This window comes from Hippocampus comes, unplaced genomic scaffold, assembly GCF_001891065.2.
Source record: "Hippocampus comes isolate QL1 unplaced genomic scaffold, H_comes_QL1_v1.1 scaffold151, whole genome shotgun sequence".
In the NCBI taxonomy this organism is placed as follows: Eukaryota; Metazoa; Chordata; class Actinopteri; order Syngnathiformes; family Syngnathidae; genus Hippocampus; species Hippocampus comes.
The window spans coordinates 551,070-577,520 of NW_017805591.1; the positions used below are offsets into that span (position 1 = coordinate 551,070).

Consider the following 26,451-nt stretch of genomic DNA (forward strand, 5'->3'; position numbering starts at 1 on the left):
AGGACTTGGGAGCACAACAGGAAGCTCACTCAAACAAAATGATAATTTATGTTGCACGTCATCAACATTTCGCTCTTGGCATTGACCCATGTAATTTCTCATAGGAAAGCACAGTGAAGTACTGTACTAGCATCCCATTCTAAAGGTTAGTTTGTATCTGTGAGCCACTGGTGAGGGCCATTCACCCTTTCATGCACCCTGTAACCCGATAACATGATAAGCTGTCCACTGTAGTAACCGCTGTCCCTGAAAGGGTCAATGACATAGAGTCACAAATGTTTTATTTTTAAATGACTGATCGTGACCTGCTTGGCAACAAAAAGAACCGTAATGGGATGGAATGCATCGACCATAGATTGATTTCCACATGAATCAACAAAAATATAAGGGAATTTGTATCGTCTTTATATTGTATAAAGGAAATTGATCTCATGATTTAACATGCACAAAGAATATCAGAAAAATACATTTTTAATGTCTTTTTATTTTTTATCTGTGCTGTCCAACAAAATGGCATGTAACAACAATTTACGTCCGGTTGTGTTACAAAAAATGTTCATGATGTTTGTCACTTCATTTTAATTCATATCAGTGATCATTAATCCTTGTGGAAAGTGTCCCTTTGAAAGTACAGTTTTCCAGTTTACTGATTTACTGTAATACACAAATCTTCATGCACTGAGCATTGCTCCAAGCATCTCATACAGAGGTGGGATACACAGGAGACTAATACAGTACACTACTAACTACAGTGATCCTCTTTGACAAACACAGCACAAACTCGAGGAGGCATCACATGAGGACGTGCGTAATTGGAAGATCCCGCACACATGATCATCTACCAACTTCCTTCCCACTGGTTCAGATTTTAAATTGTTCAAATACACCCCCCGTCACACGATGCTGCTGAGCAGTTAATGAGAAGACCAAAAGGAATGCCGTATTTCCTTGGGTGTTCCATGTTTTTGTCTGAGGCTACCGTTATTTGTGACATCCTCAGGATGTCATCTCAATGGGACATTTTTCCTTCCTGGAGCCATTTATCCCCTGATTGAGGAATGGAGTTGATTTTCTCCTGTTATTTTCCATCTTGCTCTGATTGGTTGATTCAGTTCCCCCATTCATCTTCACATGGGGTCAATGGATCCATCTGTTCTCCCTAGATTGCCTGCCTAATTCTACGACCTACTGGAGCTCCACTTAAAGGGGAAGCAAACATACGCTTTGTCGACAAAAATAGCCACACACATGCACTTATTATTCACTTCATCAGTCAGGAGTTGGACTCAGCTCCTTCAATCTGAATTCTTGATCTAAAAGACATTTTTGACAATTGCTTGCAGCGTTGTGGGAAGGACCTTTCCTCTCCACAAAGATAAAAGTGGATCAAATTGGTGTGATAAACCGAAACCACAAAAGTCTGACATCAAGCCACAAATGGATGAACGGACACACATCAACGTGAGCAGATGAGCAGAAGCCGTTATACCTGCAAAGTTGGTTTCTAACGCCCTATTTGATTCCTTTTTCACTCCCTGTCGGTGCACTGAACACATGGCCCAATACTTTTGTCTACATAGTACGTCTGAGTCAAGCTATCTGCCTCTAAATGTCAGATTGTGGATTCTTTCCCCCACCTGTTCATTCAACATCCCAAAGATGTGTGCGTGCATATTGTCTGTCATAAAATTCTGCAGAGCTCCAGATTTCCTTTTTTTTTCTAGGAGCAGAGTGACCCCGAATATGAAGTTTTACGGGTGTAAATAGAAAATTTAGTGGCGTACATGAATTACAAAATGACTTGCAAAGTAAATATTCACACTTCTACTCATGTTTACTGATAAATAGGTGGACGTGAGGGGTAGAAATTTGCCAGCAACAAACATATTAAAGATTTTTTTTTTTAATTATTGGTCATACATGTGCGAGTATATGAAAACTTTAGTTTCAGTGTCTTAAATTTTAGGGGCAAAACACCACCAATTAGGGTCAATCTGGAGCTCTGGACTGTCTTTGAAATCATTTGTTTTTGCTGTTATTCTGCCCCGTGATCGTGCAGTGTGACCGAAAGTTCAAGACGGCGTGATGTTCCTCTTCCTCTTCTTCTTTTTCATGATCTAATAGTAGTCTTCATAGTTCTTGGAATTGAGGCAATAGAGGATGGCCCCTCCAAAGGAGAAGATGGTGGATCCCCACCCCAGGCCGTACCCCCAGTTGAACTCGTGGTACACCCTCAGAGTGACTGCCTCAATGAACTTGATGGGGAACAAGACGAGGCTGCATGTCTGGAGGACCACTGAAAAGGAAAGTGGGAAAGTGCCATTGTTTACACGAAAGCTCACAGGTCACGTCATTTCGGCACACCATCACAATCTTATAATCTGGTACGACATTTGACATGTACTTTACACAGGTACAGAGGCTAAAAGTTGCACTAAGTAATTTTACCCTCCCGTTGTGCCCTAGGCGCAAACAAATAACATGTTCATGGCTGGCTTTAATCATCAGTAACCTCCAAGTGCCCACTTCACAGTGGTGAACTGTGATCGCCCTGACCAACATTACATCATCCTAAAGTGGAGGTCTGCTTGCAGTTCCATTTGAAATGTACTTTACATGCTTTGATCTTAGGCATGGACTCCAGACAGCCTATATTTCTGCTTTCACAATGTCCAAGACTCTCCTGTGCTGAATTTAAATTGAGTGAGTGGAGCCGCTTTCATTGGCTGGGCAGTAAGTCTGCTGTGTTCACTCCCACAACGGAGCAAACTGACTTTTTTTTTTTTTTTTTTACTTGCGCCTGTCTACAAAAAAATAACAAAAGTAAGAAAATGCCACGAGTGAGCACAATTAGACTGCACTTTGCATTGGACACGAAAAGAGTGCCCAAGAAGGCCAGGATACAATCCTACAACCTCTGAACTGTGAGGCGACCAACATGCCACCATTAATGATTTTTTTTCTTTTGAATGAATTAATTGCTTCATTTTTGGCACAAAATAACCCTCCATAATTCAAAGTTGTTTCTAATGTAATGGGGTTTGTTATACAGTGACACAAGATGGTCTATATGGTCTCAAAATACCTTTCTGTATAATGTTACTATTACAATAATCAGTCTTTGAGAGCGTCAATCAAAACAGTGCGTCATTATCTTTTTCTTCATTTTTTTTGGAGGCATCAGTAGTATTGGATTGCCTTAAAATTTGCAAAGTATACCTGATTAAGTGTCATGATAGAATAATGAAATTGAAAGACAATCAAAAGAAATGAAGGGACTTTTTGTCATGCTTCTTTTTCCAGCTGTGACATCTCATATGAGTTGTGTACCTGCAGAGAAGAGCATGATGGCCACGGGCTTGTAGCAGCGACTTCTAGAACTGCAGCACAGGGACACGAGGGCCACAAGGACGGATAGCAGGGTTAGCGCGGCCCCTCCCAGCAGCAGGGCCAGCGTGGCGATCTGCCAGTCTGCATGGTGACAAATGGCTTTGTAACATTTCGACGCGAAAATGTGAACATGAACACGCTGCTTTCGCTACAATGCAGGAAGCCAATATGTGCAGAAAAGAGAGCGAAACAAAGCACGGCTTTGAGGTGACTCAGATGATGAGTATCCATCCCACTTCACAGATGCCAGCTCAGCAGCATTCTCACCATTTCAATCAGGGAGAGAAAGAAAACCTGACATCCCACCCCCACTTCCCGTCCTGACTGGAAAGCGAAATCCAAATGGGAAGCCACGCAGCCGGATATGGCGCGATGAGGTCGCTCGCTAGTATTCTGCCGGTCAGAGGTACTCTCAGAGCCAGGACAGAGCATGCCTGTATAAATGGTGAATGTTGGGATACTCGACACAAACTTTTCATGCAAAGTCGTGTCATTATCCATTTCATGATCTAAATACACATTGTGCACTATCCCAGTTGGCTGGGTTCTGCGTAAAAAGCAAAGGTGGCTTCTTGCCCGGGGACTAATGACCGGAGAGAGAGAAAGGACAAAATTCTGAGTTTGCTCACTGGAGACGTTTTGCCAAGCCACCTTCACTCGCTGCTTGTTGGTCTTCAATAACATGCTTGATTAGGTTGAGATCAGGTGACGAAGCTGGCCAATGAAGAATACTGTTTTCCAAGCTTTGCCTTCAAAAAGTCTCCAGTGCTTCTTTGTGGCAGGTGCTCCCTTCGCTTTTGCCTTCGGCAAGTGAAAAGCATGCTCTCGTGGTTTGGGATCAGGTGATGACCTTTGCCACGGGGTGAATATTCACAGTTCTTTGTCCACACAGTTGAGATCAGGTAACTAACTAACTTCGCCACTTTGTAACCACCCAATGATTTGCCCTCAAAATTCTCTCAGTGCTTGTTTATGGGTCTCACTGCATTCAAATGTGCCTTCAATAAAAGAAAAGCAGAAAAGCATGCTGCCTGACTTGAAATCAGGCCACTGACCCTTTATTCGCCTTTGTGAAACACTGCACCGTTTTACTTTGATTCGGCTTGCAAAGGGGTTAACGTTTGTGGGAAGCATTCAAAGTTTTCCATTCACGAGGGCCACGTTTGTTTCGTCTGGCCTTCCTTTCTCTGGTTTAATTGCTTAATTTAATATGCCGTTTGTTTGGGACTGAGGGATTTGCACATTGCATAACTTTAGTTCTAACCAAGATTAGGCTGATTTTTTTTTTTCTCGAAAACATACCAAATCCCGAATATAGACAAGTTTGCAAAATCTTCGAAAACATTTCAGGTGATACCCGCAGAACCTCTTGGGGAGCTCTTCATTTAACAATATGTATGTCCTAATAATTTGGTTGCATGAGCATGTCAAAATATTAGAAACACATCTCACTACTAATGCTGCACAGCGCATGCAGCCCTTGTGTTGAATCGCGTTTCACAGTGCTGGCGCTCCCAATGCTGTGGCCACTAAGTGCGTATAGCATGTTGGCCATGTATAGCGGCAAAGTGTCGACGAGGTGCTGCTTTACAGGCCTAATTATCCATGGCTTGTTAACTGTTGAGATGTAGAGGAAGTCTCCGATAATGGCCTTGGTCTGCACTGCAGAAAGAGGACAGCTGCAAGTAAACAGGTGCAGGAAGCCATTTCAAGAAAAGTGTCTTGAAAGAAATAAAGCTCATGAAAGACTTGATATCAACTTCAATTGATTGTTATGGAGGCCATGGAGTTGTTCCAAAGAATATATCCGTTCGTTTCAGGCAGAAAATGATTAAAACCTCCACCGGCAAATTGAGGGAACGTAAGCTGCTTAAAGTGGAGTTCCCAAGTCTTGTCGGAGAGAAACCGGGGGCCAAGCATCTGAAGTATAAACAAACACGAACCACTTTTGACCAAATATGGTTCAGCATTTAATGTTTATAATGGGCCCTGTCACCACAGGATGTTAAGTGTAAGCCCACAAAAAGCAGAGCACTCCTTCCCTCCGGTTTACAATAACATGAGCCCCCCCAGTACAGAGGGACCTACCCTGTCACTGTGAAGTCTAAGTGGCTCGACCCTGAGGTGTTATGACCCGTCAATGGTGAAAGACACTGAATTGTATAAATATTGTTTCGGAATTGTGTAATAATCCGTTTTCATCCAGAAGCGCTGGCTTCCTATTTATGGTTTGTAGTTATCGATTCTATTCCATTTAAAAGTGCCCTCGGCTCCCTTGAAAGGTGTTGTATAAAGCCAAGTGATTATTACACTATAACTCTGCCAACAACGCCAACGGTAGACAGTGGGTACTCAGAAAGTGCATGGTTTGGGAGGACTCGCGGAAAAATTCCGATGACAATATGATACAGAATTAAAAGATCCATCCATCTCTTTTCGATCTTGCCTGCCCTCATTACAGTAAGCTGGAGCCTCTCCCAAGTGACTTTGTTTCAAGGGCGGGGTACATACACCCTGGACTGGTCACTAGCCAAACGTGGCAAAATAAATTTATAAAATAAAACAAGAAAATCAGAAACGGGAAGACAAGCAGGAATGACAAGCCGGTTGAGTTCCCTCACTTCCCTATCTGTATATTTCTAGTATACTGTATATTGTTTTTTTAATTCGATGTGTATACCCTTTCACACAGGTATCACTGCTGTTAACGTAGACACGTGAGCGGTACTTATCAAGTTATTGAAAAGTTTTACACTTATTTGTACAGAGGATCTAAGGTGCTGTAGTCTATTGCTAACTGACGTTAGCACAATAGGACAGTTATAATGACAGAAATAGTTGTAGGTTAAAAACACTTCTAGGCCATGAATATGAAACAACCACATGAAAACTGGAACAGTAAGTGGTAACTGGGTGTGCCTCTGTGTGCCACGTGATTATTCCACTGTGAGAACTAGTTCATTGCACCTTATTCATAATCTGGCATTGTCATATGACAGGATCCTCGTAAAACGAGAACCCCCTCAACCCCCATTAACCTTCTTTTTGCCCTTACTATATGTGACATTTAACGACATGCTTAAAACATAAACTGCATAAAATGAACCTTCAGCTCTAGGCAGACAAAACAGGATTAATGAGGATTTCACGTTCAGTAATTGTCAGAGAAATCTAGGCAAATGGAAAATGAATGACGTGAACTCGGGGCTTTGAAATGTGAATATTATAGTGCTGAAAACGAGGTTCGACTCTAATCATAAATTGTGCAAAAATAAATAAATAAATAAATTTAATCCACGATACAGAGGGACCTTGGACCCAGAACCAGCGATGGACCAGGATTTACTGCATAGCTGTAAAGTGTCACTTTTCCACTGCGGCCACATGTCCCAATACTTTGGCATATCTCAAGCATTCTCCTCTCTGGGTCAATTTGGTGCCTACAGCTCCATCATGTCTCCAAACTGCAGCGTCAAGCAAAAGTCTTATCAGCGCGCAGGATGCTCTCATTTCACATTTGGAACAGACTCACACAGCAAGAGCTCGAGCGCTTAAAGGCTTGACAAGCGAGAAAGTGCCAAACCATTAATCTATAGCTGGTCTGATGACAGATGGAAAAGGAGATACCCAACTCAAGAGCCAATCTGAACATTGAGTTATAGGGAAAATAAAGCCCTCTTGGGCACCAATTTAGTTTTTTTTTTTTGCACACAAAACAAAAAGGCGAAGATGTGTGTCATTGAAGAGCCTTAAGTCTAACTGTCATGCACATGCACCCCCCCCACACACACACGCATGCGCACGCAAACACACACACACACACACACACACACACACACACACACACACACACACACACACACACACACACACACACACACACACGCCTATGTCGCGTAGTAAACAGGAAGTTGGTCAATTAAGCATAGCAGCCCACATCAAACCCTTAACCCCTCTGGATAGCTGAGATACCACAATTTAAAACCCTTTCATGCACCCTGTAACCTGATAAAATGATAAGTTGTCCACTGTCATAACCGCTGTCCCTGAAAGGGTTAAAAATACAGAACCAAAAGCACCAACAATGACACGACGGACCAGCTCGCACATCGTCTCCACATTCATCTGCACATGTCACACTCGCTTGACAAACACACACACACACACACAAACACACACACACACACACACACACACACACACACACACACACACACATGGACACATACACACGCGGCCTCTACTCTCTTACATGCGCATCACACATTCCTCCTTGTGTCAAAAGCAGGCGTGGGCAAACTTTAAGTGCTCGAGGGGGCCACACTTCAATTTTAGATGGGCAAATTCATTCGCATATATAGTATATAACTATTAGCGGCCTGCCATTGGCTGGCAACCGGTTCAGTATAGTATAGAACTATTAGAGGCCTGCCATTGGCTGGCAACCGGTTCGGGGTGTCCCCCGCCTACTGCCCGAAGACAGCTGGGATCGGCTCCAGCACGCCCCGCGACCCTTGTGAGGATAAAGCGGATCAGAAAATGGATGGATGGAACTATTAGCGGCGCAATGATACATTAAAGTCTAATATCGGTTAGGTTGTGTTTCTTGGAGGCTTTGGCTCCATATATTTTCAGTGCAAAAAACAATGATTGATATTTGTTTATTGCGAAAAGATGAGAAGGAAACGGCAGATTTTTTTTTAATAACTGAAAAGACCCATCTCGGTGTTAGACTTATAAATGACATTACAAAAAATAAAAGCACTAACAATAAAGACATCTTAATTTTGTAAACAATTAAGGCACTGAAATCACTCAGCAGCAGATTTGACCAAGGTGAACTGAGTTTTATATTTATATTTGTTTTCCCACAGATTACTGTCTCATGTGCTACTGTAAGGTCATAGTGACAGTTTTAACTAATATGACAAAAAATGTGGGGTTTTTTTTGGGAGGGGAGGGGGACTTGTAAAATCAAATTTCTAAATTTTAGCTTCAAAAAAACATTTAAAAACGGCTAAATGAATGCAACACATATAATAGGACTCTTGATAGCGTTAATATTTGGTGGGCCGGTATGAAGATCAGAGCAAGCTGTATCGTCTATAAATAGGATCTTTTACTTTTTGTGAACACTTGAGAATAAAAAGTCCCCTCTGCTTTTTGCTAAATACTCGGGATTGAAGCTTTAAACTGCTGAGTGGGCAGCCAGTGTCTCAAAGTAACAGGATTTATTTAATGCCCAAAGCGTGACACTGAGGGGCGAATATTGGTGGGACATGAGGGACTGTCGAGTCTGATTACTGGACTAGGATTCAAATCAATAATCCACCCAAACTCAGGCGCGCGGAGGAAATGGCTGGTTGAGTGTTTGTTGTTGGTATGCCGACGGAAAGGCTACATATCTTTAAGTGGCACCACAGTGTACTTTTTGTCTACACCGGAGGAAAGCAAGAAAGTGGCCTGCGTGACCCTCTGTTAGTCAACTCTTAAACAGGAAGACAACAGTTTGTCAGGCGAACAAAAACATTGTTCAAGGCTCGCCGCTAAAGTCCGAACCTAGACAAAAACACTTGAAATGAGAGGACTGCCAGATGAGTTTGGATGCAGTACAACCTTCAAGGCAGAGAACGCAATGAATTCCCGAACACTGGCCATTTGTTCAAATTTCCAAAATTTCCCAAGAAGAAAGAATGTCAAACTAGAAATGATGAATGCCGCGGCGGTCTAACTGTCATCAGAAAAGCCTGCACCGTGTAACAAACATTTCAACATTATTAACAGTCATACAAGTGTAAGAAATAGGTCGATCACTGTTTAATAAGATGATGAAATGAAATTGAATTAGTATAAATAAAGGAGATTTCATACTCTAATTGCCCCACGGGGATAAATAAAGTTTTCTGAATCTGAATCTGAATTTCATAATTCATGCTGGGTTTATATAAAAGATGTTTTGTGCAAAATAAATTTTACATGCAATCAAATTAATGATTTACAAGAGTAATTATTTTTTTAATTGTCATTACTTTAATAAAGTGTACAATATTCAATAAAAACAATATATCCACATATCCTAAAATATTTTTATATTGAACTCGTTCACATATTTAAAAACGAATTCATTATCTCTTGAAACACTATGATTTTTTTAAAAAAATCAAAAGACTATTTGAAATCTGACCTAACATTTTGGAATGTGGGACGAAACCCGAATAGCAAAAACTTGAAGAACATGCAAACCTCACACAGGATGACCGGACTCGAGATTCGAACCCAGAACTTCAGAACTGTGAGGCACACGTCCTAACAAATGGGGTGGAAGCAACATTCCATTTTCCTTTTTTATTTATTTTGACAATTTATTGTCCCTTTCTCCATATGGTGAGCAGCCAGAAAAGAATCACATGCACCACTTTCCATCGTGGCATCAAGGAGCAGTTCTTCTTCTATGGTCGTCGTCATCATCACATCATCATCATCATCATATTTTTTCCTCTTTTCCATCACTGGTACATACACCACACTTTTCCTAATGCATTTCTTGATGCTTTTTCAAAGTTCAATTTTTAGGTCAACATGCAACATACTGTATATTTAAAAGAAAACAAAATTACAACATTATTTACAAAAAAAAATACACAGACACAACCTGCCTATCAAGAATTGCTGCATTGGTGCTACATCAATTGATTTCAAGTGTAATGATCGAGCCACCCTACACACCAGATACATTTTTGATACAAGGAGCATGATAATCTGCTATCATGACATTCCTCCATGCATTGCATTTCAAGTGACAACTCCATATCGTGGCTTCGTTCACAGTGGGGAAATTGGCATTGATAGAGCGCTGCACTTGTTTCCCAGGTTACTAATCTCCAGGCATCTGGATCTCTGGGGGGAGTCCTCAGACGCGGAGTTGCCCTCGCTTGTGGGCCAGTGAGGAGACACACAAAAGGCTCATTTTGTGAGTAACAAAAGGCCAAATGAAACCCCAGCTGGAGCGTTACTTGGCCCCAATGAATTCCCACATCATTCCCAAGATAAATATTGAACGAAAAGCTTAGAACACATTTAAATCGAAAGTTGTCCCACTCACCATACTTTGATTTCACCCTAAAAAAAAGGCAAGTTTATTTCCCACGTGAGCATGCCTATCGTGCACTCTTCTCTTTCATGTGCAAACATTTTAAATTAACTGGCAAATGATTTCAAGTCATTTAGAAGTCTCTCGTGGCCGATCTTCCATAATTGTCACCACCAGAAAACCATCTGCACATTTTCTAGCAGAGTCTCTTTGTTATCCTTTGCACCCTTTGCGTCATTTAAATATGAATACAGCCATGATTTGACTTTCTAAAACAACAATACCCAAAAAGTACTTTCAATGCGTCGCTCACCGGTAGCCAGCGTGCTGTTGCAGGACCACTCCGCCGAGCTAACGGGCTTCCAGCAGGACTCCCACAGGGACAGGTAGTACTGGTCGTCCGCCGTGACCCACGCCGGGCTCAGAACGGCTCCCACGTCCAGGCACAGGGCGAGGAAGACGCAAAGCAGCCCCACCAACTTCAGGGGCGTCAACGCCGACACGTGCACCTCCTCTGTCCCGCTCACGGATGAAGACATCACTAAGGTGTCTTAGTCATTCAAAAAGAGCATGGGAGTGCTCGTTATGTTGACTTGGAAAACATATACGAGTTCAAGTCGTGGTATTCTGCCGTCGAAACAACGTGTTATGGTCGTTGGAATCAGGAGATGCTCAGTGTCTAGTTCGACTCCGGATGACGCGCTTGCCACTTCTGCTCTTGACTGAAGAAAGCAAAAGCGCTGAAATAAAACGCGGAGTCGCGCACTGGCCCCGCTAGGTCCTAGCGCCCACTTAACACAACGGCTATAAAAGTCTGCACACCCTTGTTGAAATGCCAGGATTTTTTGATATAAAAATGCAAGTGAGATAAATCATTTCAAAAGTTTTTCCATCGTTAAAAACTATGTAAAACAACGATGGACATATTTTTTTTTATATTGACGAGGAACGACGTTCATTCCAAAAATAAGTTTTGAAGTACTGTAGTTTGAATGGAAAATGAACTTTCCCAACATTGGTAACATTACACAAGCAAGTAAATCTTTCTTCTGCCTATTTCTAAAAATGTGTCTGTGAGCAAGCCATTCTTCATTTTAAATACCAGTGGGGCAATTTGCATAATAAGCAACCCTTGACCCACAGAATAACATTTGAGGTGTTTTTATTTCTGCCAAATTTGACCTTGGCAGAATATAAGCATTAACATTTGCGTTTCTTGGTCCAGCTGTTTTCTTAGCAGAAATCATCTTAACACATCTCTCACACAACACAAATTAATTGATTCAGATAATGCTTTAGTGAGAGATGACAATCGTGTTTTTGTTCATTTTGATAGGAAAGAGTAAAAAATTTTTTAAAAGGCTCAAATTCAGTCTGTTTCTCAGTATTTGTGTTATCCGCATACGTTTTATGTAATGACGCTTACTGGCCACAAGGGGACACATCGATGTAATATTTGGGGACTGCTGTGATCTGCTCTTATGTTTTTGAAATAGATTGATAAAGGAAACTTGGAATCTTCTGCAGAGCTACTCCGCACATACAAATGATGCCATCATATATTTGCAGAGGCTGGTTTGTGGTTCATCCAAATTGTCACTGCTGAGATAGAAGTCTTTCCATTAACTGACACAGGACATTAAGGAAAAGCTAAATTATCATGATGCAAACGAGCAACTCTTGCCTTTTCCACAGCAGTCAATAAGCAGCCAGTGGTGTGGAACTCAGTAGCTAATGTGAGAGGGGAAAAGCCTAGGTGAAAGATGTGATGCAGTGTTGAGAGATGAAGTTGAGGGGTGTGTAAACTAGGCCTAAACATATTAAGATGAGCACTTTTACCACTGTATTCTTTTCACAATTGTTAAAAATTGTTATAGTTGCGCTTCAACAAATGTAACTATCAAAACAAGAAAAAAAATGATCCTGCTGACCTGGATAACGGCTTGGCTAATTTGGATATTTTCCTAAAATAGACCTTTAGGTGGGGGAGAGTACAAAGACATTTAAGTAGATACCGAACTCCTTGTCACCATTCCACTGACTGTGACTGACTGTCGTTGCTAGGGTAACCATATTTCATATATGTCATGCTTGCTCTTCTCCTATTGGTTGCCGGAATTAGGTCACTTTAAAGTAAGATGACTTTAACACGATACCGGATACCTACTTGATATCTCTGGTGTCATGCAGTAAGACATGAAGATAAAAAGAAATACAGAAATTGTGACTGATTTATTGTTAGAAGTAATGTATCAATACTGTATGCACATAGAAAGGGATGCCTATAGGCAGATCCATGAGGCAGACGCCTAGACAGCATAAATAAACATTACATTGAAAGGTTAATGTCACCCAATGGTATACTCAGTCCACGCCACATACAGAATAAGCACCCAACATTAGGCAGATCAGCAGAATGAATTGTTGGGCTTTTACAACCATTTTCTAATGATCAATTTCAGTAACACTACCATGTATTCATTTCATAAAATGTCTCTTATTGGATGTGGTAGTTTCCAGGAGTGGAGAACTGCGCTCCACGACACAAATGTCTTAGGCGGGCACAGCCTTTGTTGTTTTAATGACCCCTTTCACAGCAGTCATTTTGACATATAAAACAAGAGGTAATTCAATAAATACGGTGGATTTTTGTATAAGGACTTCTAATACAGATAGAAGCTTAGTTTTTTTTTTCAACGTAGTCTCCCAGCACTTTTCCCATCTGCAACACTTTTGACTTCATAGAGGCAACCTCATCTAGCAAAACACATTTGGCCATCAGATTCTGCACACATTAGTACATTTAACAATGACCTTCAGTGAGTATGATTTTGTTGAAACATTTTTTTATGATGATGTACATGGCACAGTTGCATGCCGTTGTATTGCATTATTGTATACTAGTTTTGATAGTCTCTCTAACTGTGACGTGGTCGACGTGGTGTTAAGGGGTAGATTAAGTCAAGTCGGTTCGCAGTTTTACACCACTGCAAATTGCTACTGCAATTATAAATGTATTGATAAATGGTTGCCCGTGGCATAGTGTCAATTGTTCAATACTGAGCATCACTTCCAAAGGCCATCCAGTATTGTTACACACAGGCTCACCGCCGGTCTCGTATGACATATCTGACCGACGTAAAATTTCTTGGTGGACCGCTCGGAGGCGCCAATTTGGTCCGCGGGTTAGTATCAAAATCAATAAATAAAGTACTTTTGGTAGACCTAGTAGCCCAAAGTGTCTAACCTGGGACGGCGAGAATTTGGTTGGCCTGCTTTATGGACCGTTTGGGCCGCTATTTCGGGCGGAATGGATCATACGTGTCATCGCTAAGCAAGTAAGCGTGTGTGACTGTGTGACTGTGTGTGTGTGTGTGTGTGTGTGTGTGTGTGTGTGTGTGTGTGTGTGTGTGTGTGTGTGTGTGTGTGCGCGTGTCTCTCTCTCAAGTCTCTCTCTCTCTCTCTCTCTCTCTCTCTCTCTCTCTCTCTCTCTCTGAAACGCAAGAAACACCAGAGATGAAAAAGAGTCACACCTCATTCGGCTCTGATTATGGATAGTATTTTTTCAGCCGAGCGTTGAATATATGTGACAAACGATCGTTACATTGATCGTCTGTCAGCATCTTTTTGAGCGCCTTTCTGTGCCTTTAATGATCAGTGGATCAGTTCTTCGGATGCCGCAAAAAGACAGTTATGCGCATGCGCACTGATCATAGCAACAGTCAGTGCTGGGGGGGCGCCGACGAGATTTGGCAATCGTAAATGCGCATTCTGGCCAACGGAGAAGGTAAGCGATTTTGACTATTATCCTCAGATGTATTTACTGACATGAAGTTACAAATGAGGTAGTGTGCGAATAACATATATCGGGCTTTGAGTCGGGGGAATATGTTGTTTTGCTGTCCGCTTTCCAAATCATCCCCCACGGTTGATTGGTTGTCACGTACGGGGCGCTAGCTAGCCTCATCCCCGCTTTGCGATGCAAGCTGACGGGCCGAGACCGACAACATTTATGTAACGGCGTTTAGAGAGCCAACCAGCCAGCTGCGGGGAAACTTTTTTTAGTCCCAGTTTGAAAACCAAACAGCTCGTAGTTGTCTTCGTTTCCGTTGTCGCCTGCTCTTGGTGGCTGTTTTCGTCTTCTGCGGTTCCCCGAAGCCGCCCATGAACAAGCGTGGACAGCCGCCGCCATTGGTCAGTCACACGGGGACGATAGATGCCTCACCCGGCCAACAGTGACGGCACTTTTCTCCAATTGATTACATCGTATTATTATGACCAACTTTTCCATCCATTTCTCTAGTCCTCACTAGTGTCGCGGGTTATTCCTGTTAATTACCTTAATTTACTATCGCATGTCCAAGTGCGACACTCTTCCCACTTTAAATGAGTTGATTTTCGGGAGGGTAAAAACTAAACGCTGAAGAGGAAGAATGTTAGAGGTTTTTAACAGGGCGGCACAGTCAATAATTGTCTGACTTTTATCAGCAAGTTGAAAAATGTGTTTATTCTTTGCAGATAACCCGGGGGGAGACTGACAGGAAGCATGGGGAGTGGTAAGCTTGCTGACATTTTACACTGTAAACTCCCATGACTCCATCGCTTATATTTTCTGAGATCATAGTGCCTTTTTCTTTGATAATGTGTCTGTTTTCATCAATGTTGCTGCTAGTGCTTCCTGGTTGTTGTTGTTTTTTTTTAAAATTCAACATGCAATTGCACTTTTTCCTTTGATGAGAGTGTCCCATTTTCATGCATCATGTGTTTGTTTTTGGATCAAGTCTTTGAGTCACATGGACGTCATGACTTGTTAAGAAAGTAATACAGCAGGCAGGGCATGTGGTGTTCCCATCGAGATGTGAGAAACGAGCACCTTTGTCACATCAAGTTCATCCCAACAGTTTGTCCCGGGATCAGTGCCAAAATTAAAGTCGCTCTTATTAGTGTGAAGAAAAAGTGGGCACCACATAGGCTTTGTTTCCGTTAGCGCCCCTGCCACTCTTCCTCTTTTTGTTTCTGTCTCTATCCTCCTTTTGTTCTTCGTGAGCCACATTCTCCTTTGCACTTTCTTTGCTTCATTTGTTCTCATCTTCCTCCCCCTTGTTGCCCCTCACCGGGTTGCTTACTTGCAACCGCCGGCACTTTTTTTTCCATGCATTTTCTCACAAATTGCAAAATCTCTCCCCTCTCTCCCTCCACCATGCATGACCCAACCTCAGTGTTCCTGCCGGTGGACGAGGCCCATTCGGTGCTGCGGCGGCTGCCCAGGGCCAACTTCCTCCTGGAGGAGATGAAGCAGGGCAACATCCAAAGGGAGTGCCGCGAGGAAATCTGCACCTACGAGGAGGCCCGCGAGGCTTTTGAAAATGACGACAAGACGGTGAGATGATGATGATGATGATATAATACATCTTTATTTATGTAGCGTTTTCACAACTGCCGCTCTAACAGAGCACTTTACAGAACATTTAACATAAAATAACGAAAATAATACGATGAAACGCATAACATAAAAAAATAATACAATAATATAATTGTAACAACTATTCCTACATACGTCTTCTTGGAAGGAGCGGTCAAAAATGAGAGAGCAGAGAAACCTGTTCACATGCATGATATTTCACATTGTCAAAATACCTCCAAAAATCCAGTGTCTTTTGGGGTGGCTTATTGTTATTTCTTTATTTGTTTATTTATTTTACTCTATAGTGAACGCCCCTCCATGATGGGTTCTGAGTTCGTGGTCCCACTAGTTTATGGATTTTTTTTTCTGTTCAGTAATAATTTCGGTCGTGTTGTTTTGTTTTGGGGTGTAATTCCATTTTCTGCCACTGTGATTTGGCACACTTATTGCTCAACACAAGTCCATTTTGCAGAAGCAAAGCTTTTCAAGATCAGTCTCTTTCTTGCTGATTAGATATAGATTATTAAACGGCTCAATTCTCCGTCTTCAGAAAGCAACGGTTTCATGTTATAATGTACTTGTTTGGGCCTGATTTTTTTTATGCATATTGTGAGATGTTATGTTTATTAGGTTGGGGGGAGGGAGTGGGGGGGACACAATTTGTTCACTGCAAACAAGCGCATCCTACTTGCTAATTAGAAAGAGATTATTGAATGTCTCCATCCTCTTCAGGACAGAAAGTGTGCCAGTTACTATTTCTACTGAAACAGAACAAGCTAACTGCGCAGTTTTCTGGTTACGTCAATAAACGGCAGTCATGTGATTGTTGTTGTTCTAGTCAAATTAGCCTTATTGTGCCGAGCGGCCACCAAAGAGTTGTACTGTCAACACTCCACTACTGCTCCAGTATGTGGGAATGATGGCCGTTTCCTGTAGTATGGTCAGCATCGCACCTTTGCTCTTGGCCATCACAGGATCCTACAGTGCTTGTGTGGAGTTTGCGTGTTGGCTCCATGCTTACATGAACTTCCTGACTTCCTCCCACATTCCAAAAACATGCTTCGGGTAGTTGAATTTGAAGGTTCTTCATTGCCCACAGGTATGAATAGTTTGGCGAATGCTCAGCTAACTCGCGACCTGAAAAAGACATGCACGATAGAAAATGGATGCTATCCTTTAGTGTTAACATCAGCCAAAAGAAGGTCGAGGCAAAGCAAAACACTTGTTTCCTGTGCTTGGTGAGATCAACTCATCCAGGGCTCTCTCACTCTAAGTTGCTTCCCATGTAATGTTGTGTTTTTAATTGTGGAATTTTGTATTTGTCTGAACCCTGACTTGCATTTTAGGTGCCTTGGCTTCATATGTCACAATATAGAATCCTACACTGCCGTTCCTACGATATGGACGTGCATGTCTTTTGTTCCAGGAAGTGATTATTAGCAGCAGGAAGAACAACCAGGTGCGCGGTGGTTGTGCGGTGGTGGGGGGAGTTGTATATGCTCTCACCTATTGTTGGCAGCTGGTCAGCTGGTGTCGTGTCACTCAAGGCACACAATCATGTCGGTTACGTCATCTGAGGGCATTGTTTGGTCCCATATTGTTTTGTCGTGATTCAGAAGAGAAGTATTTCAGAAACGGGCACTGTGACACATGTTGCATTGACCCCTTTTAATTTGTTGTCCATCAAATCATGACATCCACTCTGTCTTAAATCGAACAAACACTCAATAATCGTTGCGGTTGAAGGAATAAATTCCCCCAATGGCTATTGGAGGAAATACAGAATAAATCTCCCAAATCCAACATACCCCAAATCACCCACAACTTTCTTTTTAATATACGCCTCAAAATCTTTTTTTAATATTTGAAGCTTTTTTTTTTTGTGTGCTTATTTTCCACCTCCGAAGGGCAAATTGTGATGACAATTATACAGCAGGAAATGATTACTCAGTGTACATTTTGACAACACAACCACGAATCTCAAGGTGCTGTAGTATAACAGCACAAAACTGTGCTATGCAAATCGTCTGGTGGAATATTTGTGTAACTGCTTGAAAAAAAACCTCAACAATTTGAATATAATACAACAGACTCTACCAGAGATGTTGATTATGAAATGCATGCAGATCGCTACAGACGTGTGTTTCGAGTCAAATTCAGCTATAACAGTGCTTGCTCATATCAACATGTGGGGAGGAAAAAGCTAAGAAATCTGTCCATTTTTAAACTAAAAAGCAAAACGTTTCTTAAGTTCGAAGGGGAAATTTCAACCTCACTAAGAACTCGTTCACCGTCGTCAACACGATTCAAGAACGGGGATTTCGGGTGCCAGTCCGAGCTCTAATTTTAAGATGCATAAGTCGCACCTGAGTCGCGTAGCCAGCCAAACTCTGAAAAAAGTGCGACTTATAGTCCCAACAATATGCGCATCAGCCGATTAATCGATTATCGTCATATTATTCTGCCAAATATCAGAATGACCATCAGCCTAAATAAAAACTCTAGCAGAAAGACCCTAGTTGTAAATGTAACTCAATGGTGGGCCTGCTGCTACCAGGTGGTCCTAACGTGTGTTGTGGTTGTGGGCAGAGGCGCTTCTGGGAGGAGTACGTGCGTGAGAGCAGCCCTTCGGGAGGTTTGGAGTCGGTGGTGGGCGGCGTGCACTCCCTCTACCTGATCGTGCCGCTGCTGACGGTGGTCTTCATCGTGGTGGCTGTGGCTGTCATTGTGTTTTGCTGCCACTCCCGCAAGCGCTCGCAGCGCAGCCCCGGCCTGGCCCACTCTCACCACGACCACGTGCTGTCGGTGGTCTCCACGGACCACTGGGGGCGGGATTATCACCACGACGACCGCTCGGAACTCAGCGCCCACAGCAGCCCCGTGGGGTACCTGGGCGCAGAAGCGGCGTCCGCGCGGGGGAGCGCCGCCGACCGCCCGCCGTCGTACGAGGAGGCGGTGGGCCGCGCCGACGTCCGCGTGGAGACGGAACCCCCGCCACAGTACGAGGACATCATCAACACCAGCGGGAAGTAAACGGACCGCCATCTTAGCATCACGATGCAATCTCTGCCAGCACTCAACATTTGCACTTACTAACCGTTGGAGAGGAGGACCGAGCAAGTGAATGCAGCAAATACCAAATGCAAAAAACATCCGTGCTGTCACGCTGTAGCAAGGTGAACTTCTCATTAGGCCAAAGTAGGAAAAACAAAATGGTGATTGCCACACCGAAGGATCTTTCTCCATGCTGTTGTACTCGTGTTTTACTGGAGATCAGTGCCAAGTGCTTCATGCTACTTCGTTCGCGCGGCTAGGAAACGACATAACCGTGTGGCTTCATCAGCTCGATAAAGCCGCACTCATTCAGGAAAGCAACATCTCCAGCTAACTTGTACTTGCAGCATCATGCATGGAAAGCCATTTGAGCATTTGTTCAGCATCACAATCTTTGTCTAGCAAAGGTCTCTTTGTCCTCACTAGTTTGAAAATTTGGTGCACTCGTAACATATTTTTCCACTACTGTATAAAAGTCCTGCACAGTAGTTGGACAACTACATGTTCCTAAGTGAGGTATAACATAACTAGTTGACAGCCGCTTGCTACTAATACTACTGGTAACATTGTAAAATTCCATTCGCTAACATCTAGTAGTTCTTTTTCAACGAGTTTTTTGTTTTGCTTCACTAGCAATGTAGCTGTCCTACTCGGATGCAGAAAAGTCATGCAATAGTTGGAGAAAAAAAATTACGAGTAACAGACAGTCGTTCTGCAACTGTGTTGAAGATATTTACGATTGAGAACATGTAGCACACAAGTCCGAGGACATCAAATAAATGCCGAAATGACTTTCCATACATTACAGTCAGTAATGAAATGTGTTACGCAAGGAATTGGGACATGAGGAACGGTTTAATACGTCATATACATGTTGCCTCTTAGGTGAAGTTAAATCGCCTTGCCCCGCTATGTTTGTTGGCTTTTGACGCCACACTCAACTGTGAAAATCTTCTCTGTGCTCCAAAGCGCCACATGTCGTTTGACAGTGCCTCGTTACACGCGCAGGAAAATTGGAAACGAGGCATTTGACACGGAAGCTTTGGGGAAAACGTTCGCAGGGAAGATTGTCCATTGTGGCATGTGTCAAGTGTATCTGTGTGTATATATAAATATATATAAATACTGTATGTATTGTCGGTGTGAAAGTCAGGTTCCAGTAAAATTGCCTTTTACTGCATACGAATGCGTTAATATCCATGGAACTATTTTAGCTGATAACTCAAAGAAGGCACTTGTATGGAAGCTCACAATGAGCCCTTTCGACAAAATGCTGTTTGGACTTTGTCAGTTCTAATGTCAAAGTTATCAAATGTTCTTTTTAGTTTCGCCTGGTGTGATGACAACGGTCCATTGAGAGGGATTCGACTTGAGGCTAAAGTGTCTGCATGAATTTAACATTTCAAAACAGCTTGAACCACAGGCGTCAAACTATACGCTCCGTTTCTGTGGCCCACTACAGATAATCTTCTCGAGTTCCTGTTTCTTGCTAAATGGATTTGTGCTTTCCATTTTGGCAGAAAATATGTACTGTATTCACGTGAAATGGTTTCATAAGCATTCATTTTTACCAAATTCCCCCTCCTTCGAATTGAACAGTTGTTTACTAAAATATTTGCTTGACTTCTGATTACAAAATCAATTTGTTTTAAAATATGCCTACTTGAATGATATTGATTCAATGCAGTTTTACACCCCTGACTGAAAAATAGAGCCCAGGCACACTTGTTGTATTCTATTGCAAACATGAAATGCAAAATATCGATATGTATGCAGAGCACAGATTTTTTTTTTTGTTTCATGAAACGCAGCACTCATTACTTTACATGACCTTGAAGTGAGTTGTGTTTGTTTCCATTCTAACTCACTGCTACACAATGCCTTAGTTAAAGTAAGGCAACATAAAATGCAAGGGAACCTGTAATAAATCTTTATTAATATGTACAAAAGTGTGAAATGATTCATCCATCTATTATATGATCATCTTATCCTCACAAGGGTTGCGGGTGTGCTGGAGCCTATCCCAGCTGTTTTTGGGCAGCAGGCAGGGTACACCCTGAACTGGTTGCCAGCCAATTGCAGGGAACACCTAGACGAAGAACCTTTTGCGCTCACACTCACACCGAGGGACAATCTAGTGCTCTATTAACCTGCCATGCATGTTTTGAAGGGATAACATACAAACTCCACACAGGAAGGCCGGGAACGGATTTGAACCCACATTCTCGGCACTGTGAGGCAGACATGCTAACAAGTCGACTACTGTGCCTCCCGTGAAATGATTTATAATATAAAAAAAATGGCAAATGTGTCACATTTCTCTTACTGTCTTCCACAAGGCGGTAATCAAAGGTCGCTTTTTCTCAGTTAAGATTTAGACAAATTTTGTCAGTTCAATGTGAGCTGACATTATTGCATTGAGATTGCTTTTATGTTGAGTGCTGCACCATCTGTACAAAAAGTATTCATGCTTTATAACTCGGTGAAGTTCAACTGTTGGAAAAAAAATTAAATAAGTCCCCTTATTTACAGGGTGAGATTCATAGCTTTCATGGTGCACTAAGAATGATCAATTCTGTCAAATAATACAAGTTGAACTCCAAACTATAAATCACAAGTCTTGGGATTTATTTACAAAGAGAGACAGGAACAAAGGAAAATGAAAGCTGCATCAATACATATATATAGAATACTTTTAACACCATGCATACTAGGGATTGGTCACCAAGTTTATCCCAGTACCAATGACATTCACAATTGTGTGTAGTGAACCAAATGATGTACCATTTCTGTTGTTGATTGTATTCTGTTTTTTAAACAAACGGTGAAATGTGAAATTTGTAATTAGTCCTCGCAGTACGCCTCTCAAACCGCCACCTTTGCATGAAACATGATCCAAAAGCCAAATATTGAACTGCTGTAGAGAGAAACCAGACCAGAAAAACAAGTGACACCTTTTCAACACACTGACATAATTCACAGCAAGCAAGTGCATTCATGTGTTATGCGTTCGGATGTTCCGTCCATATTGACGCGTAAACCTGTCAACATGGCGCTCACAGCCACTCCTTTGGGTTTCGTAACACCTCCAGCATCTCGGCCTCTCGGGTCCCGAGGGCGGGCTCGTGCATGTACTCCCACCTGAGGAGGAAAAGTCAACTCGGTCAACTCAGCGACGCCGGCGGCTTGTCGGGCGGCTTTGACAGCGCTGCGCCGCTTACCTGGCGGTGAGGGGAAGAGACATGAGGATGCTCTCGATTCGGGATCCCGGCGTGGCCAAGCCGAACTTCACTCCTCTGTCGTACACCAAGTTGAACTCCACATACCTGAAGCACAACGTCACGCTGGTCTCACATGTGACAAATGTGTGTTGTTCTTCATTCAAAAGCAGACACAATCGTCCTGATACTGGTAAGAATTTAATGGTTGATGTGACCACACATTTGTCTTGAAAAGATAGAACTTTATTCTTGTAAAATTACGTTCATTTCCAAAATGTTTTTATTGTGAAAACTAGATTATATTCTTGTGAAGTGACAATGTTCATCTCAAAGCTTGTTCTCATAAAAATATGACTATCCATGCAAAATGAAGTTAATGTTGAAGATATAAAATGTTATCTTGAGAACGTGATTTCATCCTTGCAAAATTACTCTTCATCTCAAAAAATACATGTTTTTAATCCTCAAAATATGACAATTATTGTTTACCTTAACAATATGACCATTTTTGTACAAACTTCATGTTGAAAATATAATTTTTTAATCTTGGAAATTGTATTTTTAATTTTTTTTCTCATAAAATTTTCCTTGAAAAAAATACAACTTCTTTAACTTAAAAATCTGACTTTATTCTTGTAGAACTACAATGTTAATCTGGGGAATATCCAGTATGAAGCCCGTGTAGTTTCCTTTTTCTTTTCAGGGTGGCCCAAATAGCGACACGCTCACCTTCCTCGTCGCACCTGCTGCCAGTCCTTCTCCTCGGCGGTGAAAGGATCGCGCAGGTGTTTGTGCACTATGGGCAGGTAGCAGGGCACCACCGTGCGGGCGCAGCTTTTAACGAAACCGAAAGCCTCCTCCTGACTGGGGCCGTCGAGATCGTCGAAGAAGATCCCGCCAATGCCTCGAGTCTCTCCTCTGTGGCGGACGTAGAAGTATCGGTCACACCTGAAAGAACACAAATTGACACATCGGAAGAATAACTAAGGGCTACGACAAAAGATCATTTCTTAATAACCTGCAATTTCCATGGGAAAAAAAAGTCAGCCAACAAACATTATTTAGTTCCTATATGTTTGTCTGTATGAGTTTCACTCTTTTATTTGAAATACTGAAGTAAAATGTATGAAGTAAATTTCTACTTTGGACTGACTGATGTGGGGGGGAAAAAACAGTAACCGCAGTCATAACCATATGATTAAATTAGTACCTTTCTGGCAGCATCCATGTTGCATATTTTTGAAGCAGCTCTTGTAGTTGATTTCATTATATTTAGAGGGGGTCAAAATAAACCGTCCATTAAATATTGACTTTAAATTACTTGACAACAGCCACCCTCTGCAGTGCATCAGATAGCCACGGTCACAACGGTCTTTTCCTACACTGCTGTCTTATCAGCGTCACGCAGTCAAGAAACACCCTCAGCATCCCACGTGATGACATCACACCCTAAGGCGCACATCCTTTTGTACCATTTCTTGAAGTCGGCGTAGTATTGCGAGTGGTGCTTGTCGCAGGCCTCCTTCAGCGTGTTGTGAAAGTGAAAAGCATCTTCTTTATTGACATAGACCGGAGTCAGGTCTGTGCCGCCACCGAACCACCACTGTTTGGAGCCTACAATACACGCGCATAAAAGAGAGGAGACAAGGGTGATGATTCATTCATGAGTTGAATGGAGTCATGGATACGAAGACACGGCTGCTGACGTCAAGGAGCAGACAGCGGCACGCTCACCGTCTTCCTCCTCAATCTCAAAGTATCTGTAGTTGAAGTGCACGGTGGGGATGTGCGGGTTCTTAGGGTGGATTACGGAGCTCACGCCCATGGCACAAAATGGCAGTTTGCCTGAGAAACACATCACATGTCATTATTTACCTTTGCTACTTTGTGTCCTTCATTCTTGCCAGGCTTCTCCAATGACTTGGACTTTTTTTCTTTTTTTTTTAATCTTACAGTGGTTAATTTCTGTGACACACAGAAATGCAAAAATATCACCCGGAACAGTTGATGAAGATGACGGCGCTTACCATCTTTCCCTTTAAGGACCTTGCCCCTGCTCCTCATCTGCTTGGCCGCCTCTTCGGTCAAGTTTCCGAACACAACTGACACATTGACGCCGGCCTTCTCAAATACTTTGCCATCCTGCATCACGCAGCTGATCCCACCACCACCTGAAACACAACATCTACGCCGTTTCATGCATGCAAACATCAGTCAAATGTATTCTGCAAAAGTGAGAATTATTGGCATGTATGAAATTTAGCTCCCACGATAGCATAAACAAGCTGAACATTTTGGAGTTGGAATGGTCTTAATCATTTAAGAAATGTGGGAGCATTGTGTAAAAATTCTAAAAGTGTTGGCATGAAGTAAGGAATTTCATTTAAGAAAATGTGGAATATAGCACTGAAAAAATAGTGGAACTTTGGGGAACATGAAAATACCTTGAAATATGTCCCGAATGAGATAAATAATTGATAAATATGTGACATTTGGAAACAACTAAGTTCCTTTCAATATTTGTTTTATGGAAAATGTGGAATTGTGGGAATGTTGGAGAATGTAACAAATAGTTGCCCCTGCCCGCATGGCCTGAATGAGTGTTATCACATTAGAATGGTTTGACTCGGTTGACAAATGAGGACGTTTAAGAAGATCAAACGTGGCTTTATTTGCCAGAGAAACATACTCAAACCTAAATTTTAGAATGCACCTAAAATGCACCATATCCTGAAATTTTCCCCCCAAAGCGCATTATGTCGAAAATTGAAGTGTATATGTGTAAATGCTGTTTAGCAAACAACAGTGCCTACTACCTTCTTTTCTTTCCCAGCGATCCACCTTGAACGTCCCACCGTCCACCGCCTCCAAAGCTTTGCAGAACTCGGCCTGCGTCTCCATGATGAGCATCTCCATCCTGGTGCACATCTCGCCTTTCCTCCGCTGCAGCACCTCGACGTCAGTGACCGGAGGAGACATGAATCCCCGGCACCTCGCCAGGATGTCCCCTTCCTCCTGTTCCTCCTCGACGGCTCGGGGTACCAGAGTCGCCATCTCGGCCCGCTGCAAGTGGTTGATGTTGGCCAGGAAGCCCGTGAATGCAGCGGCTGCGGTGACTGCAGCGGCCCCGCTCAGCGCCAGGGCTCCGCGCCTGCAGCTTCGCCCGCCGGCTGATGACCTGCTTGCGGTCCCTTGGGACATGAAACGTAGGCCGGTAGTCCAGGACGACCATGTTGCCGGTGGCGAGGAACTAATGTGAGGCCAACGAGACGAAAGAGACTCTCCCGTTCTCGAAAGGCCCTTTAAATGAGAACTAAAACATCGCCTCGACGTAACCTGTGCTGTATTCTTGACGAATACGACAATGGTCATTTTTTAAGGAAAGACACACTTTATATTGTCCTCACTCAACTCTTTAGTGGTTACTGAGCCCGCACAAACTCACAAAACGTTATCAAAACTCGCTGATAACAGTTTGACGCCAATGAGCACGTACTTCCGCGTAGTGAGAAAGCATCATGGGAAATGTAGTTTATATTGTCACATACAACTGGACCTTCCCCGATAGGCAAACTAAAAGTCCCAGAAAGCTGTGCGACTCAACTAAGGATGCGTTCACGGACTCCCGCGCGGAATGTACGGTAGTTTGTTTACATCTGGTTCATTTCGATCGGCTCAGTGAAAAGAGCCAGCTCTTTTTGGCTCTCAAACGGCTCTTTTAACTTTAGCTTTTCTTTTAAATATTTATGACAAATATGGCATACATTTTGATAAATGACTTGGTGAGTTAAATATTGCACTCTACTGACTGCAAATAGCAACAATTATCAAGCAAAGAAATGGCTTTTTACTTATTTTATGGAGCATTAAAAAGGCTCCAAACAATAAACAAGCAACAAAATTAAAATTCAACCAACAACAATCAAACATGCTGCATCATAACAAAAATAGTGAGTATTAACTGCAACAGCAGCAGTGAACAAAACAAACATAAGATACTCCTTGCTTTATTTTAACAAACATACGCTACTCCTTGCTTTGTTTTAAATTTGCAGTCAACAAAACTAAATACTTCAACTTGGACTACTTCAATTTGTCCAGTCTGTGAGAAGGCGCTTATAAATAAAATGTATTATTATTATTATTATTATTAATACCCCCTCTGACGGGACAGATGTTGCTACAATGCACAATCTACTCTCCATTACTTTGATCAAACGGGGGTAGACAGAAGCTCGGTATTTCCACCAGCTCAGCTGCCCTTGAAATCTGTGGTTCTTCAAGATATGCCC

At 42.4% G+C, this 26,451-nt stretch overlaps 3 protein-coding genes and 1 long non-coding RNA gene across 6 annotated transcripts; 2 read left to right on the forward strand and 2 right to left on the reverse strand.

The window, feature by feature from the left end:
* Nucleotides 1–464: 464 nt before the first annotated feature.
* tmem47 (transmembrane protein 47) lies at nucleotides 465–11,217 on the reverse strand. Its single transcript, XM_019880201.1, has 3 exons — nucleotides 10,794–11,217; nucleotides 3,331–3,471; nucleotides 465–2,296 (listed from the first exon to the last, which is right to left on the reverse strand). Exons 1-3 carry the CDS (start codon nucleotides 11,017–11,019, stop codon nucleotides 2,118–2,120), a joined length of 546 nt encoding a protein of 181 aa, XP_019735760.1. The 5' UTR covers nucleotides 11,020–11,217; the 3' UTR covers nucleotides 465–2,117.
* A 2,840-nt stretch (nucleotides 11,218–14,057) lies between these two features.
* On the forward strand, nucleotides 14,058–20,763 carry prrg1 (proline rich Gla (G-carboxyglutamic acid) 1). Of its 3 annotated transcripts, none has more exons than XM_019880197.1 (4): nucleotides 14,058–14,267; nucleotides 14,999–15,036; nucleotides 15,700–15,860; nucleotides 18,474–20,763. In XM_019880197.1, exons 2-4 carry the CDS (start codon nucleotides 15,027–15,029, stop codon nucleotides 18,915–18,917), a joined length of 615 nt encoding a protein of 204 aa, XP_019735756.1. In that variant the 5' UTR covers nucleotides 14,058–14,267; nucleotides 14,999–15,026; the 3' UTR covers nucleotides 18,918–20,763. The 3 variants fall into 3 exon arrangements, with proteins under 3 accessions (XP_019735756.1, XP_019735757.1, XP_019735758.1); XM_019880198.1 differs by lacking the exon at nucleotides 14,058–14,267 and adding an exon at nucleotides 14,453–14,674; XM_019880199.1 differs by lacking the exon at nucleotides 14,058–14,267 and adding an exon at nucleotides 14,718–14,886.
* Nucleotides 20,764–21,105: 342 nt separating this feature from the next.
* Nucleotides 21,106–21,775, forward strand: LOC109522028 (uncharacterized). The gene is made up of 2 exons (XR_002169485.1): nucleotides 21,106–21,433; nucleotides 21,471–21,775. It is a non-coding gene; the product is annotated as an uncharacterized LOC109522028 (long non-coding RNA).
* Nucleotides 21,544–25,668, reverse strand: cpox (coproporphyrinogen oxidase). The gene is made up of 7 exons (XM_019880194.1): nucleotides 24,976–25,668; nucleotides 24,187–24,330; nucleotides 23,894–24,004; nucleotides 23,632–23,773; nucleotides 22,889–23,107; nucleotides 22,160–22,264; nucleotides 21,544–22,079 (listed from the first exon to the last, which is right to left on the reverse strand). Exons 1-7 carry the CDS (start codon nucleotides 25,529–25,531, stop codon nucleotides 21,995–21,997), a joined length of 1,362 nt encoding a protein of 453 aa, XP_019735753.1. The 5' UTR covers nucleotides 25,532–25,668; the 3' UTR covers nucleotides 21,544–21,994.
* Between the last annotated feature and the right edge of the window lie 783 nt (nucleotides 25,669–26,451).

Bases quoted from the DNA above. Each gene is read 5' to 3' on its own strand.
- prrg1 (XM_019880197.1), top strand. The intron at 15,861-18,473 runs GTGAGATGATGA...GGTTGTGGGCAG, and splicing joins TTGAAAATGACGACAAGACG to AGGCGCTTCTGGGAGGAGTA.
- cpox (XM_019880194.1), bottom strand. From the start codon at position 25,531: ATGACCATTGTCGTATTCGTCAAGAATACAGCACAGGTTACGTCGAGG. The intron at 24,005-24,186 runs GTAAGCGCCGTC...TGTGTTTCTCAG, and splicing joins GGTCCTTAAAGGGAAAGATG to GCAAACTGCCATTTTGTGCC. The intron at 22,080-22,159 runs GTAAGCGGCGCA...TTTCCTCCTCAG, and splicing joins TCTCTTCCCCTCACCGCCAG to GTGGGAGTACATGCACGAGC.
- tmem47 (XM_019880201.1), bottom strand. From the start codon at position 11,019: ATGTCTTCATCCGTGAGCGGGACAGAGGAGGTGCACGTGTCGGCGTTG. The intron at 3,472-10,793 runs GTGAGCGACGCA...GTCACCATGCAG, and splicing joins CAACAGCACGCTGGCTACCG to ACTGGCAGATCGCCACGCTG. The intron at 2,297-3,330 runs GTACACAACTCA...TTTCCTTTTCAG, and splicing joins CATCATGCTCTTCTCTGCAG to TGGTCCTCCAGACATGCAGC.